This window comes from Notothenia coriiceps, unplaced genomic scaffold, assembly GCF_000735185.1.
Source record: "Notothenia coriiceps isolate Sejong01 unplaced genomic scaffold, NC01 NC01_scaffold00026881, whole genome shotgun sequence".
Classification (NCBI taxonomy): domain Eukaryota; kingdom Metazoa; phylum Chordata; class Actinopteri; order Perciformes; family Nototheniidae; genus Notothenia; species Notothenia coriiceps.
Window position 1 is genome coordinate 14,999 of NW_011359582.1, and position 17,620 is coordinate 32,618.

Consider the following 17,620-nt stretch of genomic DNA (forward strand, 5'->3'; position numbering starts at 1 on the left):
TTTATAATAAACAATCTACTGTTTTGAGTTGTGAAACATTGATATATATACAACTACAACTTATAATGGAAAAAAATTACTTTTTGGGGGTAGCATCTGGCATGGCGCACCAGAAATACCGGATTTTACCCCAATATTACCTTTATGTACTAACTTTGATGAGTAAACTTGACCTTGAGGGGTAATCTTGACCTCAAATCATTAAAATAACACNATCTGTACCAAATTTGGCGAATTTGCGAGAATCTGAACCAAAAAATCCCCTAGGCCCCCGACTATTAAGCATTTTCTATTTTGGACCAATGTCATTTTAGTAACAAAGTCCATTGAACCAAAAGTACAATGACCAACCTGTNGTGCAATGATGGTGTAAAAGGGTACTTTATTTAAGAGCTGGAAAGGACATGTTGTCCGGTTGCAGTCCGGGAAGAAGAGAGAGAAGCCAGGAGGGCACACAATATATATAGACAACCACATACATGTCCGTGCGGAAACAATACCCCCAACTGTAGTTCCATGTGGGAATTATGTAACCCAGTGTATTAATAGGTGGTCACCACAATAGTCAATATAAATAATACCAATTGCATGTAAAAAAAAACAAAAACCTATGCACACACAAATTCATATTAAGCATTTTCTATTTTGGACCAATGTCATTTTAGTAACAAAGTCCATTGAACCAAAAGTACAATGACCAACCTGTATGGTTCTATCTGTTGCTCATATAACTCATATGTAAACTTTTAAAATGCTACAGCTAAATAGGATAAATAGGGGGGTATATACAGGTTGAACTAATGTAATGGCGTACATGACTTAAATTACATGAACTTTTTTTAGCCTGTATTAGTGGAACACTCTTCCAAATTGACTGTGTCCATTGTTGTTTTGGTTGGGGATGAGGAAGCCAATTTCCAACATAACTACACCAACACAATTGGTAATGGAGTGTAATGAAAATAATAGCTCTACATTATGTGAAATTTGAAATATATAACCTTTAAATTGATGAGCTTAAAGAGGTGCTAGTAGGCATACGCTAAGCTAACCTGCTGCTAGCTGTAGCATAATTGAGGCAAGGAGCCAAAGGAAGGTAGACAGGATCAGCAGTGATTTAGTGAAGGAGCTAAACTTACAGTCACAAAGCAGGGAAGGGTCGAGGGAGGAAAAAAAATCCAAAGGGGCAGGATTGGAATACAAAGTCCAATAGGTCAGGTAGTGAAAAGGGTAGAGGCTGGTTTAAGTACTGCAGGGCTAATGAGGAAAGGAAGTAGAGGTGGGGAAAAGGGCAGGAAAGCTCAGGTAAGGGTAATGAAGTGGAAGTGGAAGGGTCTGGTATCTAGAAAAAAGGCATCTGGTGAAAGGGTACAAATAATACTGAAGAGGCCTGAGAAAATGGAATATGTCTTTAGAGATGGAAAGATCATATTTGCCATTCAGATATGAGAGTAGTGTCCATCTTCTAATATAACTCTTCAAGAGAAAACAAATAAGTAATACATTATTGATTTGTGCTAGACAAGACATGCATAAATCCACTCATCCATTTAAATTGTCAAGTTGCCACTGACAATTTGAACAGGAACATCCTCACTATATTATGCTGAGTGTGTATTCTCTTTTTATTTGTGGTACTGGAAATGATTGAATACATTGAACAGTCGGAGGAGAAACAGAGGCAACAGAGAGAGCACAGACGCAGACTGCGGCAGTAAACACAGAATAATGACGAGCATACCTTTATGAACTCTGCTTCAACTCATTACACAGCGAGAGGAAGAAGTGTGTGAGTGTGTGAGGGAGAGCATACAGTTTATCGGAAATGAACTGCATTCCCAGCATTATGCCCCAAGCACACACAAACACACTCACACATATAGACACACACAAAATGTCTCCTCAGCAGTAACTTACACAGCATGACAGCACTTTGCCTGAAATTGCTTTTTCTGCACCGCGGGTCGTTTGCGCTGGGGACGCTGCGTAGGCTACAGGTTTTATGTTTTCGCTTAATTTTAGTGAATATTTTTTAAGGAACTTTTTATTTTTGTAATTATGTTTTTTTGCCAGACACATTTAAAAAAAAAATTCAGCCTGAAATATCGTACCACAGTCCCTCAGTGATCTGGAGTAGCCTACCTGCTATAGCCACTGAGCTATACAGCAGCTTGTACTGCTCAGATTGATTTGAAACTGTTACCAGACCATGGCTAGAAGCTAAGCCAACGCTTTAGGCCACTGAGGTGGTGCTTTGTTTACGTGATTGATCCACACTTTTATGGAGGACGGAACATGACATAAGTATACATAAATTAATAAATACGGAAATAAATAGATGTATGAATAAATACAGGAATAAATAAATAAATACAGAAATTAATAAATAAATAAATACAGAAAAGCTAAGGCTGCAGTTTTGCCGGGCAGCTTAGGTAAGTGATTGTGTGGTATGTGTGTGCTTGTATGTTTGTGTGTGTGTGTTTTATCTTCTATATCCTCTGCATTCTCCAGATCCCTGCTGGGAGACTATACATGTTGAATAGAATGATGCCACTGTAAGATGATAACCATTACATTTATTTTTTCTTGTGTGTGGAGGAGACGGTGTAGTCAGGATCTGCAGCATTGTGAAAATTCCTCATAAGTAAAATCTCTACAGTCTTTATCCAAAGATTCACATAACAGTAGGTGGTATAGTGTCCACATAATACAGAATGAAAATAACACATAACTGGGAGCTTAAAACGTCTCTGGTATTTAAGTAAAGTACACAATTAATGTAATACATACATCCAATACATGTACACTGTAGCATTTGATTACAGCTACACTTTGAAAATCTGCACTTTTTCTTGTCCCTTCATAGAAGTAGTTCTGTTTACATTTACTGTCAGTCGAGCTGCTTTTTATAAAACAAACCTCTTCCTGTGTGACTAACAGTGCAAAAAGAGAGCCTGTAAAGAAGGCCATTGTTCTCCTATTGGCTGACACCAAAAATCTGAAATCTGCGGATGTTTTGGACAGATGAAAGGTTTTCTTTATCAAGAGATGATTGTAGTTGTGCTTGAAATATCTTACCATGGCATCACATCAGCTATGTTTGGACCACTATCCACAGGATTAGCGCTTGAGAAAGGGATTTACTTTAAACTTATGCTTAAATTCACTGCCGGCTCAAGAACAAACATAATGTGGCTGCTGCACTCACTGAAAACACACACACACACACACACACACACACACACACACACACACACACACAAGGGCGAATGCGATACGAACAATTCACCCCTGTTGCATAACGTTCGATACGATTTGATTCAACATTAATGCGATCTCGGGCGATACGATACGAATTGCACACATGCAAAATATAGATACTCAATATGAGTACGACAGTAGATTTTGTTTATTCCTGATATGCAGCAAATCAGTAATTAACAAAAAAGTGCTTTACATATTGGGTAGCTACACATGAGCAATCCTCATCATGCCGTTTTATTTTTTTACCTATTAAAAGCTCTCCAGATACAATATTGTAATAACACCTCACAGTTAAACTAATGTAGGATGCATTGCTCATGATTAACAAATGTGCAAATAATCAGCTACCATAGAGCAATGCCCATACTCAGCTGCCAGCCTGATGTCCTATATCACTCATTCAGTAGTCTAACTCACACGCAGTGAGCAGAAAGCATGGTTTCTATATGAACAATAAGAATACATAATACCTTCACACAGGTATTTCATAACTGCTTACAGTAGGAAGACATTTAATTTATTATTGGCCACAGGCTGCTGTAAACAAACAATCACTTCTCTCTGACAGAACACCTCACTGAGTGATTTAACTCATATGTCTAACTTTCAAGGTTTACTCTTTTCAGCCAGCAGACCACAGTCGCCTCTTTATGTGCGTCGCTAATTCCTCGAACTACTTGTGTACTTTAGCGGCTCAGCATCGTTAACAATTTGCGAGTGATTTTTCAAGTTGACCGTCTTAGTAAATAACGTGCCGCGCACAATATACCATCAGGACGGTTACTGATGGGGTCGGCTGCGGAGTGATACTGTGTGGTATGCAAGTCCGCATCTAGGCGGATCTATGTTCATGAGCTGTAGACCGTTAAGTAATAAAGATACCTCATACAAAGGTCACGGATACCTTATTACTCTCCATGACCCTGCGGTCACTATATAGCATAAAGGAATTTTACACCGGTCTTTCTTGACAATCCAGTGTTGCCAAACGTTTGAGATTGTAAGGTTCCATGTGTGCTTGATAACTGAGACTACTCGGTCCTCCGTATGGCAAGTAAATATCAAAGATCGTCCTGACTGAGCGTTGACAAAGAATGAGGGGATTTTATATGAATGCAATCGGTTTTTACCGATGCAAAGACGCTACGAATCGATGCATCGCGAGTTCAACCCAAACGTACCGATGGGCCACTCTTTCGACCGGTGCACTCGCATCTTGAACGTTATGCCCGTGCACCGATGGCGAATCGTGAATTTAACATCTCTACTATCCACAGGATAGCGCTTGAGAAAGGGATTTACCTTAAATATGCTTAAATTCACTGCCGGCTCAAGAACAAACTAATGTGGCGCTGCTGCACTCACTGAAAACACACACAACACACACACACACACACACAACACAACACCACCACACACACACACACACACACACACACACACAGATATTAAGATGCCTGCGTTAGTGACATCTCTTCAATGGTATTCTTTAGAAATTCAATGTTTAACAGTGCAACAAATAATGCTACATTATCTGTAAACAATCACGATAAGATTGTTTACACTTCATCCATTTGTGGGATGTATAATTATCTGCACCCAAGTGTCCTTCTCTTGTCACAAGTCTCAGTATCTGTGACACATTTATCACCTTCACGCCACAAACATCATCAACAGTTCATTAACGTTTCATGAACTGCTTTCACAACACAGGTTGAGGCAAGATTTTAAAAGAAAATTGTTTTATAATCCCATGTGCAAATGTGTTTCTCCATGCAAACATGTGTGAGTGAGTACAACTGAACACTGTCACTATTTGGGCAATTAGTTGTTGTCAGGTTTCCAAGCAGATCCGGGGACCATCTGCTTCTCCTTGCAGGATGAGCAGAACACAGGACAACATGGTTTTTTCTCAGAGGGCCAGTTGCTCAACTCAAATGTGATTAAACTGCAGATGTATACAGCAAAGATGGGACACTGGGGATAGAGAGGGGGATGACAAGAGTCTTTTCAATATACACTCAACATCCTGAGTGTCCAAATACTACAGAGAATAGTGATCTGCATACAACGGAATCGGTTGTTGTATATTTTCTGGTGATTTGTTGCCACATGCATAAATTGTAATTGTGTGTGTGAAAGTATTTCTTCCAAACCTGATCTGGAAGCAAAATGCCTAATGTCACCAGCAGTGACACAAAGAAAAGGTATTTTGAGCAACATCGTGTTTGATTCCAGTCATAGAAACGGTCTCACTGTCTGTATATACTCATGCTTATTACATTTCCTTTGCACCAGTTTTGGCTGCTCTGAATCAATGTTTGATCTTTGTTCAGTCCTGAATCAATCGATGTCACAGTGCAATGACAGAAGCCTCACCTGCGTCCTCTCATCCTCTTTTTCATTCCCTTTCCTTGTCTGTCGCTGATCTTCTTAACACAAATCTGTATGCATGACTAGAAACTGGCTGCACTTCAAATGCCATGCAGCGAAACTCATCCTGTCCCCCGGCTTGTGGCGATCTTGTGCTCTGCTTGTCCTCCTGACATCAACATCTGCAGCGCTCTGAGCCCTCACAAGGCAAATTAGAGCAGAATGCGTGATGTAGACTTCTATTTCCCTCCGAGCAGCATGGTTTCTTGTTCTCTGGCAAAGAGGGAGAGCTCATAAGAACATAATTGGGCCGCTGACACTTTACTCAGGCTGCACTGTGAAGACACTCATTTTGCTTCTCTATAGGCACACTCAAGATTTTTTTGTTGGGTGTGCTTCCAAAGCCACAGGGGGCCCATGACCTCTGGCAGCCTCTGCATCCTGGTCACAGACCGTCAGCTCACTGCAAACATTCCTTCTGCTTTGCTTCAGTATGCGGTGAAGAAACAAGACTATCTGCTCGAAAACTAAAGGATCGTTTTCCATCTCACTTTTATGAGTAGAATATGCCAAAAACAGGTAGCAAATGGCAGACTTAGAGGAGGTTTGGCAGAGAGGAGGACTCTGTTTCTGCCTCTGATCTGAGGATATAAACATCCACTCTCTCTGGTCTGGCCTCCACTTGTGTGTGTGTGTGTGTGTGTGTGTGTGTGTGTGTGTGTGTGTGTGTGTGTGTGTGTGTGTGTGTGTGTGTGCGAGACAGTAACAGTGCCTGTATTTGTGCAGTGTGGCACTCTGCCATCCACCTTGCGCAGCCTTTTCTAGATGGACCCTGGGGAGCATTTTTAAAACATTCAGGCAAGCAATCTCCCTAAATCACGTTATTTATGCCTCTCTTGTTTGTGCTACCCACTCAAGGCTATCTTTGCTATATGATTTGAATTTCCTGGCATATACTGCTGTAAGGAATGGTAAACAGCGAAAATGCCTTTTGAAAGCTCCGACAAGAGCACAAATTGTTTGTATATAAAAGCTTTACAAATATCTGAGGGGGATTTTGATGTTTGTAGTCATTGCTCTATCAAACTGACTAAATGTTTAAGCACTTAAGCAGTGTGCAGTGAGGCAGCAATATGGGGAGGAATGTATTACTCACATTTATGTTTGAAGCTTACCCTTACTTCTTATCCTAGTTGAACCTAGTGATAATAACAACTCCAAATTATGTTTTTTATCTTAATTTCTTATTGCTCTATCTAACAGTCAGTTGTCTTGCTCTGCTTGGAGTATAATCTCTTTATTTTGTTTTATTTGTCTTGTTTTTTATTTATTTTTTATCTATTTTTCATTCGTTTGTATTTCTCAAATCTGTATTGTCTGATGTTTTGTCCAATTGTGGTTACATTGTCTTGTTGATGACATCCTTGAAAAAGAAAGGGTTCATCTCAAGTAGTTATTCCTCATATAAATGCACTTTTAAAAGGTCACTTCAACCAAATTAGAAAAAAGACGTGTAGCCTACGGCTAGTTGGATCTAGCCATGCAGATAGATTAGCTTTCATATTTGAAGATGTATTTCACTGAATTTGACAGTATTTCAATTCAAGGAACAAGCTACCAGCCTATATGCTTCTTCTTTTTGAACAGAGATTCAAACAGAGCCTTGGTAATTTTAACCAGTCATTGTAAGACATACTACATCCTGTAATTGTAGGTGTATTGATCCATTGCTGAGCTGCTCCGGTGTCAGGTAACAGTCATCACTACTGCACACTTTGAATTGTACCTCTTCAGTATCTCATTATGCTACATGATGCACACACACCTTATACTACATGTGAACGCAGCAGCTGTTAGACAAACACTGGAAATATGAGAAGCATGCATTGCTTGGTTCTCCTGCAGGTAGACCTTCCTCTTTTGTTGCATTTCATCCAGTATTTAAGGTCTGGCAGATGAGTGACATATTTGATTGAACCTCCATTTACCCTGTGAGTGTTCGCTGAGTATGCTTCTGTTAAGTGCCTGCAGCTTTTTGAGGTTCGTAGGCAGTTTATTTCCTTTCCTTCTCCTACGTTTCTCCACTCAGTTCTGTGGATGTTAAAAAGGAGCCTTACAGTGCTCCCTTCAGCCTCCATGCTGTAATCAACCCTAAGAACATTTTAGTGGCTGCATATAAGAATTAGACAATATATTCCTGCCAGCAAACAGAAACACTATTCCCAGGTCAGACATCAGCTCAGACAGGTGGCTGTGAGGATGAGAGTGAAACCTCTAATATCTCTGCCAGTGTCTCTTTGGTCCACCCCATTGACTGGCTGCTAGATTAATTTAAACCCCACCTATGGAGCATGAATGTGTGTAGCTACAATAAACACAATAAAAGAACCAGAGCGTTGTGTTTGTGTGGCTCTCCAAGGTCGATGGTTTATGATATGATATTTGTCTCTGAGGATAATGAGTTTGGTCTCGCTGAACGTGCTAATGATCTGCTGTGTTCAAGGATAATTAGTTTTGCTCTATGGCAGGTTTCATAGGGATCAGGATACATTTGCTATTGTCTCACAAATAGTTGTAACTGGGTCAAACATGTTGTACATGTTGCAAGCACGAGTAAGGCGGAATGTGATAGACCTGCAAAGCTTACTTTGTGTCCAGGATGGATACAAATGTACAAAACAAACAGAAATAATCAATACATAACTGCATGATATGATAATACACTCTTTGCCTTCTTAAATTGGAACATGTGGATGTGTTGTGAACGAAACAATTTCAAAGCTTACATTTTGCACTATTGACGACTAGCATAGTTTAGGCCTCATAATGACCACAGTATCAGGGAGTGATGAATACAATCCAAATGAATCTATGTCATAGCATTACACCCCGACAGCATTCCACAAACCAAATGCTCTGACTAGAGAAAACTAAATCTGTTATATGTGGCTTTTGCAGAAATATAGTTCGTTGGTCTGTATAATATAAACGTACCTGCCCATCTGCCTGCGCACCCGTTGTGCATTACCAGAGCCACAAGCTGCTAGCGTAACCGCTGTCAGTACTGGCAATAGCCATGTTCATTGTTTACGTTTATTATGACAATTTCAGAGCGGCTTTAGATGGATGCCTGGACAGAGGGGCTGTCAGCTAGCTATCATTTTATTGAAAAAAAAGTTTCAACACTGGGCTGTGTTTTTTTAGTTGGATACTAGTTTTTAAAATCTTGCTGGTTTCTCCAATGTTACCTACCCAAGCTTTAATGATGTCACTATTGATTGCTTTGTTTTCTTATATGCTTTCTTCTCCCCCTCTCTCTCTCGTTGCTCTCTTCTTTTTTCTCCCCTCTTTTCTTTCTTCTCATTTCTGCCCTGTTCTTTATATGAAAGCCTAACCTTGCAAGGTCATACGTAGTCCTCAAATGTTTGTGTTAAATTCCCCTGTATGTTATGACCTGCTGAGCTGTGCATTAAATCAGAAGTTGTGTCAGCCGGAGCAGTGGCCTAATGGGAGCAAAGGTTGGGGCACTTGTTTCCACAGTAGTGATGAAGAGTAGGAAACTCATTTTGCAAATCAATGTTGCTCTCTTTCCCTCTCTCTTGCAGTCTCAGCAGAAGTGCATTGTGATCTTTGCTTTGGTCTGCTGCTTCGCCGTGCTGGTGGCACTGATGTTCTCAGCGGTGGACTTTTGGGGTGACGATGAAGACGGGATCACAGAGGAGAACTGTAGCAGGAACTGCAGGTGAGTGCTGCAGAACAAAGGTCGTTCTGCAACATAGGGTTGGCCAAAAATAAGATTGTAGCTTTGTCCATTTATGCTACACAAGTAAAACATGACTAAACAAAACAGAAGAAAGACAGGAATAGAGGGGCTCTGTAAAGATGTATGTGGGCAAAATACTCTTTTCCAATTGTTCTCAATGGTTATGGCGTTGTTCAAAACACTACACAGGGTTGTGCTTGTGGGAGTGTGCCTACTTCGTGTCGTATCAACATTTAATGAGTTAAAGCTTTTCTTTCAAAATTGAATGAGGTTAAACTTTTTTTTCCAGATGACCGAGCATTTCTTTTGTTTTCTTGAGAAACTCAGCATTGGCACCCCTCCCTGTGCTTTTTCCCCCTTCAATACACCCAGTTAAGTTACGTCAAACCTTAACCAAGTAATACATTAAAATCAGTATTATATTTTTTGCTAAATCAAAATTATTTAAAAATATTTCCTTCCAAGTTGACTGAATGTAGGATAAACTTGGTGCAAAGCAGAAAAGCAAAGGACAAAGAGCTTTTCAAGTTATGGTCGACATTATTTGGGACTGTTTGTTGGTGTCCGTAGCATTTATGAATTAAACCCATATTTCATTCCCCATTTTGCCTTGGCCTTGCTCTCTGTGCATTTCTGTACTTTACCTGTTCACTCACTCCAACATCTTCCATTGCTAGAAACAATGATTGTTTTTTAGCTCCAGTTTCAAACCATAAATCAAGTCCAGTCTGTGACACTATGCAATCCAGCAGCTCTAAGCCACTGTCACTAGAAAGGAAAACTGCAATGTAGAGGCTGCAAACACCATTGCAGCAGTGCTTGCATTCATTTAGAGCAGGGGTGTCAAACTCATTTTCATCTCGGGCCACATTAGCATTATGGTTGCACTCAAAGGGCCGGTTGTAACTTTAAGACTATATAAAAATACATTTATAAATGTTTAATACATATAAAATACTGTACTATATTACAATAACTTCATAATTAACTACTTCTGAAAGTAGAAGTCTAGGGCAAAAAATGCAAGCGTCCTCAGTGAGAATGTCACAAAATGATTTAAAAAGAAAAGCCAAATTCTGGCAAAAAAGTCAAAAGTCAAAACTATTTTTTTTGAAAAATGTCAGATTCTGAGAAAAATGTCAAATTTGAGATGCATTGTGGAACATGTAGTTTATCAACGTGCTTCTGTAAATCTGCATGTAAGCGTATAATAAACATACTATATTCTTTGCAAGCTCTTGTGGGGCCACAGGAAATGAAGGCCTTGAGTTTGACACTCGTCTCAAAGTAAAAAATGGAACATGTCAAGTAGCCCCAATTCATAAAAAAATGTGCTTCCCCTAATCCTATTGTAGCCTCCCCCCTACCTGAAATGATTACCAGGCTCTTCTGATAGTTTCTTTAGCAAGATTCAAATGGATCCCCAGACAGAAACCCACTGCAGTTTGTTCTGGTGGTGAAACTGGCTGATCAGCAGTCATTTTCTCTGATACAGCAATCCTTGCTCTCCACTTCCTACTGGTTCCCCCCCATTAGACTTGTATCATCCAATTTACCATTCAGCTTTGAATTACTTCCCCCTCTCTGTCTCTTTCTTAATGTCCGTGTCCATCTACTCTCTTCCTCCTTTTCCCCAAATCAGCCATTTAATAACCTTTCAGGGAACTCTATCAGGAATCCCTCTCTCTTCCGCTTACAGCTGAAAGTGTAATGCAAACTTGTAAAGCTACATTTGGACTCCTCTCCTGTTACGAAGGCCTCCTAAAGCTCAGGGGTTGAATGGGAGATGAATATGAGGCTGAGGAAGGGAGGAAGGGTGAGCCAGATGGAGGGAGAAGAAAAAGAGAAAATATTTTTGGGTTGGAATGAATGTGAAATGAACAGATTCATCAGCTTTTATGGGCAGTTCAATACTCAAACTCATTACAGAAATGTGTAGTGACATTCTTTCCCAATTTGCACTCTTTTTTATATCCAATTGCCTTAATTATAAAGTTTTACTGTGACATGTATCATTATGAAAGAGCTGAAACGCGTGCAACTGTAACATGATTGATGATTTAGTTAAAATATTTGGTTCAAAGCAAGTTCCAGTACGTAATGGGAAAAGTGATGGATTACTATGTGACTATGAGAGGCATTTATAATGGGGTTCACTGAGGCTTACTCGTGCTCAATTAAGTTCCTTAAGGTACAGGTATTCATCAAAGAAATGCATGTAAAGCCCTTCTGAGTCTGTATTCAACCTTGAATCGACAAGGTTGAAAATGATCAAGAGATTAACTTACAAATAGAATTCATAACTATTTCTTCTTCATCTTCACACAGCAGGCTGAGCTTCTCTCTTGCCTTGCTTTGATGCCATTAAAACACTCTCTCTGAGCCTCTTAGCTGCAATGACTCAGCAGTTGTTTTGTGTTTGTAAAGTTGTAATTCAGACATGTCTCATGCAGCTGGTTGTTTTGTTATGCAGATTTCCCTTTCATCTATTTGTTCCTGCATAATAAGCAGTGCTAATGCTTGCATCTCAGGGACAGGAGACCTGGGGTTGCCTGCTGCTATTGCATCTGAATTAACACATTTCCCAGTGATGCAGATACATTATGATGCACACTTCATGTAATTGTATGTTAATACAATCAGAACCTCAATTTGATTCATATTCCATCTGATGAACAACAACCTCAGCTATGGTTGCAGTAAAACAGGATTTCTCTAGGCTTCACAAGACTGTCTGTTGCTTTGTTGTTGGAGCAAAGCAGTCGCAGGTCCATCTGACAGTCTGATGAATTGTGCAATTGTGTGTAATTGCCTGGCGTCAGATAGATAATAAGCAGGTTAGTATTGATTTGAAGTTGCCTTGTGGAAATGCTGAAACAACAGAAAAGCCCAGTTGCTGCATCGCGAAAATGTTGTGACGCTTTAAGACAGATCATTTTGCATTGCAGTTTAAATATTATATTTCTTCCACTATTGAGCAAAGGGAACTTATGAATTAAAAGTGTTGAAAGAACAATCAATGATTCAGTAATGCATAAATATTTACCAAAGATTTAAAAGTGTGTTATTTAATAAAAAAAGAGTACCAACAAGCATTTAATTTATCTTAATTTCCTTAATCAACTCGTTAATGCTTTTAATTCGGAGTCTCCAAGAACCACTTTGATTGATCAGCAGCATTGAATTTAAAGCGAGAACCACAAAGAACGACTTTGCTTACAAAAACTCTGCAGTGGTGCACAAAAATAAGATTGCAGTTTGGGGGGGTGGTCAGAATTGATGAACATTTTTTTCTGGAAACTCAAATGTTAGGACTTGTGGTGAATGCAAACTAGTGGCCATCGATCAAAATGTCAGGAACATGACAGCAGAGGAGACAGACACGGAACAACGTAATATGCTAAGTACTGGCACTCTACATTAATTTGCATGAGAAACAGAGAATAATGGTTAAAAGCAATTTAAATGTACTGTCTCAAGATCAGATAATGTATTGAAATCAACATATACATTGTGTGTACAATGACGACAGTGTTCTGGTTGTACCTGATGAAACACTAGACTTGGCATTTACCTTTAAAATGGACAGCATGCAGGGAGCAGTGCAGCAGAGGCTCCTGATGCACATATGAATGTCCTGGCTGCTCACCCAGAGCTCAGGGCAGCTCAGGAGAGGCTGGATAATTTATATCAGATGTCAGGCGCTGACACTGCCACATCCCATGCTGTTACACTAAGTGTGGTGCGGCAGGCACTCTGGATCCCAAGCATTACAGTACAGTATCCTAATCCTGATCTTTTTGTTTAGTCGATGAACTTGCATCAGCCATGACATCTCTGTAAAGGCTTGAAATCGGTTATTATTTAAATCATCAGGAGGGGAGTTCATCTTTTGATCCAACTGTTCAGACACTCTCTGTCTCAAGTGCGCACACGCACGCACGCACGCACGCACGCACGCACGCACGCACGCACGCACGCACGCACGCACACACACACACACACACACACACACACCCCCACACCATGAACTTTACACCACTTACTGTAAGTATTGGATGCAGGGAATGAATAACACCCATGAGTGCGCAGATGGTTAACAATGGAGGAGACCAGCATCGACATCACAGACTGCATAAATCGATGAATCCCTCGCAGGCAGAGAAGACTACCTCCCTCTTTTTCCCACTATTGATACAAAAGCCTCTCTGTTTTTTTAAACGACCATTCATCAAACCTCCCGGCCATTACAGCTGACTGAGATTTCTTTTCAAATAAGATTACCAGTCCTCCTCCTGCATCTGTTTACCATCCATCCTTGTTTTGTGAGTTGTTTGCTGTCCCAGTTTTGCCGTCATTATTGAACAAAGGAGAGCACACTGTGTGATGTGAACGTTAATCTTCTCTATCATCAGTCCGCTCTATTGGTTTGTTTGTGTCTTGTTGCACTCCTTTTTCTGTTTTTCTCAGTCCAGTTGTCAAGTGGGTGAATATCAACCCTCAGTAATAGAAAAGCTAACTCTTCTTGAGATTCTCGCAAACTCTGCTATAAATATGTCAATTCCGTGAAGCGTTTTGAGTGTGAGTCCTGCAGTGTGATCCTTGGCCACTTTCCCAAAGCTGACTAAGGTTTACTTTATACAGGAATACATTTTCAAGCTGAGTACTGGCAGCTGGCCCTTCAATATGATGATGCCTGTGCATTATCACCTGCAGCTCCTGCGCTCGCCTGTGTGCCCTTGAGTGAAGCACTCGATAGACCCCGAGCTGTCAAACCTTAGCTGACCCTGAGCTCTGACAGGTCTAACTTCAGTTTGGTGCTACAGAGTCTTCCAGGAAGTCTGCCAGCACTGACTCTTATATGTTTTACAGCCAGAAATAGAAAACAAAGTGTATAAAAAGTCTACGACATGAACCATCATAGTGCTGAAGAGTCTTCTGGTGTGTAATGAGCCACATATCTCCATGTTTTATCAACAGCTTGTTCTGTGGCCCCCTCAGATTGCCCAAAACCTTTTTTTACTGCTTGAAGATTATATAAATGTTACTTGAACCTTGACAGATTGCAGGTTACATTACAATAGACGTCCATTCTAATTGTACTGTTTTGTGATGCATCATAAGTTAGAGATTAAATAAAGCACTCATTTGTTTTGCCACGTTTTATGGTTTGCAGAACATGACTTATTCATTTGACCAACCATTAAACATTTATTGCACATTCAGTCATAAAATCTATCCATGTCTGAACTGTTAATGGTTGTAAAGTGTAGTGTTGATCAGATTAAAAATAATAATAAAGTCATGTTTAAAAGGGCTCCTCAGGTAGACGACTGTGGTTCTAACTTCACTTCTACCATTCACACTTAATAAATGAATGAATTATTAGAATAGAGTATATTATAAACGAGGTACCTCATAACTGCATGCTCTACCTGAACCTAGTCTGCAGTATATTTTCCAAATGCTTCTTATAGAATTCATGGAATTTAGTCCAGACGCTCAGATAGTTACTTGGAAAACATTTTATACAGAAATGTAATCAAGCACAGCGATGTAGAATTTATATCCGAGTTCTCCCTCACTGAGCATCCTCTCCCCATTTATGTTTTCTTATAAAACCAAGTAAGTAGAAATCAATGTCTGAGCCGGATCCAGAGAGAATTGGGTGAGCGAGCGTTGGAGCTTGATAATAGCCTGGTTCTGTTTGGCTGCAGATCTGGGGCTGTCACGGCTAATTCAATCTGTTGTCTCCAGAGCTAATGCCCCTGTAGCTCCCAGACATCCTGTTGGAGTTAAACTGGAACTGAAGATTCAATAAAGGGACCTCGGAGTCATTTTAAGATGGATACATTTACATAACACCTTGGCAAAAAGGTGCTGGGATGTTCACAGTAATATATACAATCGCAAGACAAATATCACAAGAACATTTTCCACATAATTTATTCCTATGGCGCTGACAGTTGTATACATTTTCTGCATGCAATCCACTGAATCTGTCATACAGTCCATTGCTATTGCCTCAGTATATAAATGCTTGTTGCAAGTACAGTATATTAGACTACTGCAGACTGCTGACGATTACATTAAAAAGCATCATGTGATAGCGCAGGCAGAGTGGTGAATATGGGGAACCAACAAGAATACAGAAAAAAATGAGAGAAAAAATCCCTGACGTAATTGAATCTGCAATGCTGACAGCATCACACTTCAATTATTCTCACCCCCTGCCTGGGGCAACCTGTACAATATTTTATGATGCTTGAAGGAATCTGAAGGCATGTGTTGTCGAGATATCTTGATAAATCTCATTAGGCTAACGATCCAGAGGAAGGGCGGTGTTAGTTAATTTGTCAGTAGTAAGAAGGGAGGGTTGTAATCTCCAATCAGTTGCACCAAAGCTCGTAAAAATTCTGCTAGTAATGCAAACCGATAATTGCTTTGTGAAAAGACTCTGACATTCATTTCCTCAGCACTTCTCTATTAACAGGTCTCTATGGCTCGGCCTAATGAGGTCTTTCTGCAGCTTTTTCTTATTGAAGGTCCAAAGCCTCTTCTTTACTCGTTTTTTTCTGTGTTTCTTTTCCACAGAGTGGTGCTTGTGGAGAACATCCCGGAAGACATCTCTTTCTTAGAAAATGGTACATCCCACCTCCCCCTCTCAGAGGGGCTGTACAGCTTACTGGACCGAGCCATCCGAGCCGTAGAGATCGTTTCCCCGCTGTGGCTCCTCAACTCCTCCGATTATGAATCCAGCTTCCAGCCTGCTGCCAGACAGGTAACACCAGAGCAAGTCTACAGAGACTAGACTCTGCAGAAGATCTTTTCTCAGTATCCTCTTTGTGTCCTTGCCTCCTTTACACAATGATCAGTGGCAAGTATAGTACTACTTTTCTTGGTTTTGATAAAAGCTTATTTAAAAGAAAAACTAGCAGCTACATTTGTCAAATAACTGAAGGGGGAGTCAACATTTCGATATTGTCCATAACCTATGTGTAAAGTAGCATTTAATGTTGAAGTAAAGTAAAGTAAAATTGTACTTCAGCACCTATAATAATGAATGTAAAGTGCGAAGATTGCATTAAGCATTAAGCTGTCCAACATTGTGGCTTTTAGGTTTTATCTCCACCCCGGCTCATTAGGCACACTGCCCAGCTGACACATCATCTTTTTATCTTCAAATTACATTAAAGTAGAAATGGTTTTCTGCTTCAGACAAATTAAATAGTAAAGTCAAAGAAGACCAAAATGACAGAATGAGTTATATGTGATGAGACACAAATGATCACTAGAGCAGGAAATCAATAAGTGTCTCTGTAGAGTTGTAGGCCCGACTTGCTCGTAAAATAGTCTGGGCTGTTTTCAGGCTGCTTTAAGGGAGCTATTCATTTTGAAATTGAAGTGGATGTGTGTTATTGAGAGTTACCAGGCTCTGCACACACACACACACACACACACACACACACGCACACACACACGCACACACACACGCACACACACACGCACACACACACGCACACACACACACACACACACACACGCACACAAACACGCACACACACACGCACACACACACGCACACACACACGCACACACACACGCACACACACAGAGATGTGTTTTACAGAACAGAGCATGTCAGGACTAATGAAAGCCTGGCTGTTGATTGGAAAGTAATATTTCCTTTCTGAGGCCTCGGGCAGAGAGAGATAATGGCCTTTCCGCCTGCAGCACTCTGCAAAAAGCTGCCACAAGATACAACTCATTGGGACCGGAAAATATAATATATTGTAAAGGCAATGCTAGAAGACATAGACGTGGAGTAGCTCTCGTGGCCGATGCGAGTCGTTCCTGCAGAACTATTTTAAGGTGTGATGACTCAACCTAAAAGTTTAGCTGTCGTTAACTTTCACCTCAAATCATAAAAGTTTAAAAATTCAAGATATTCCTGAACTGTGCTGTGCAATGCATGAGCATCTCACACGATTATACTGACTATCTGCAAAGATATGAAGGGTGCTTTGCTTCACTCCTGTTAAACTCAGACTACTTTGACTGTAACGGTTTTTTGCAACATTGTCTGCGTTAAAGCCTGAAAACAAGTCTACTAACAATCACTAAGCTAAAATGCAAGACATTCTCTTGGAATAAATACAAGTTAATGTGTGTATATCACAACATGGGGTAGGGTTATATTGTAATCTCTAAACAGGC

General features: G+C 40.2%; 1 protein-coding gene across 1 annotated transcript in view; it reads left to right on the forward strand.

Moving 5' to 3' along the window:
- Positions 1 to 17,620, forward strand: part of LOC104957363 (inactive phospholipase D5-like) — a 39,739-nt gene that overhangs the window by 13,223 nt on the left and 8,896 nt on the right. The window contains exons 2-3 of the mRNA XM_010784985.1: positions 9,246 to 9,382; positions 15,998 to 16,184. Coding sequence (XP_010783287.1) covers positions 9,246 to 9,382; positions 15,998 to 16,184 — 324 coding nt within the window. The remainder of the gene's footprint in view (positions 1 to 9,245; positions 9,383 to 15,997; positions 16,185 to 17,620) is intronic.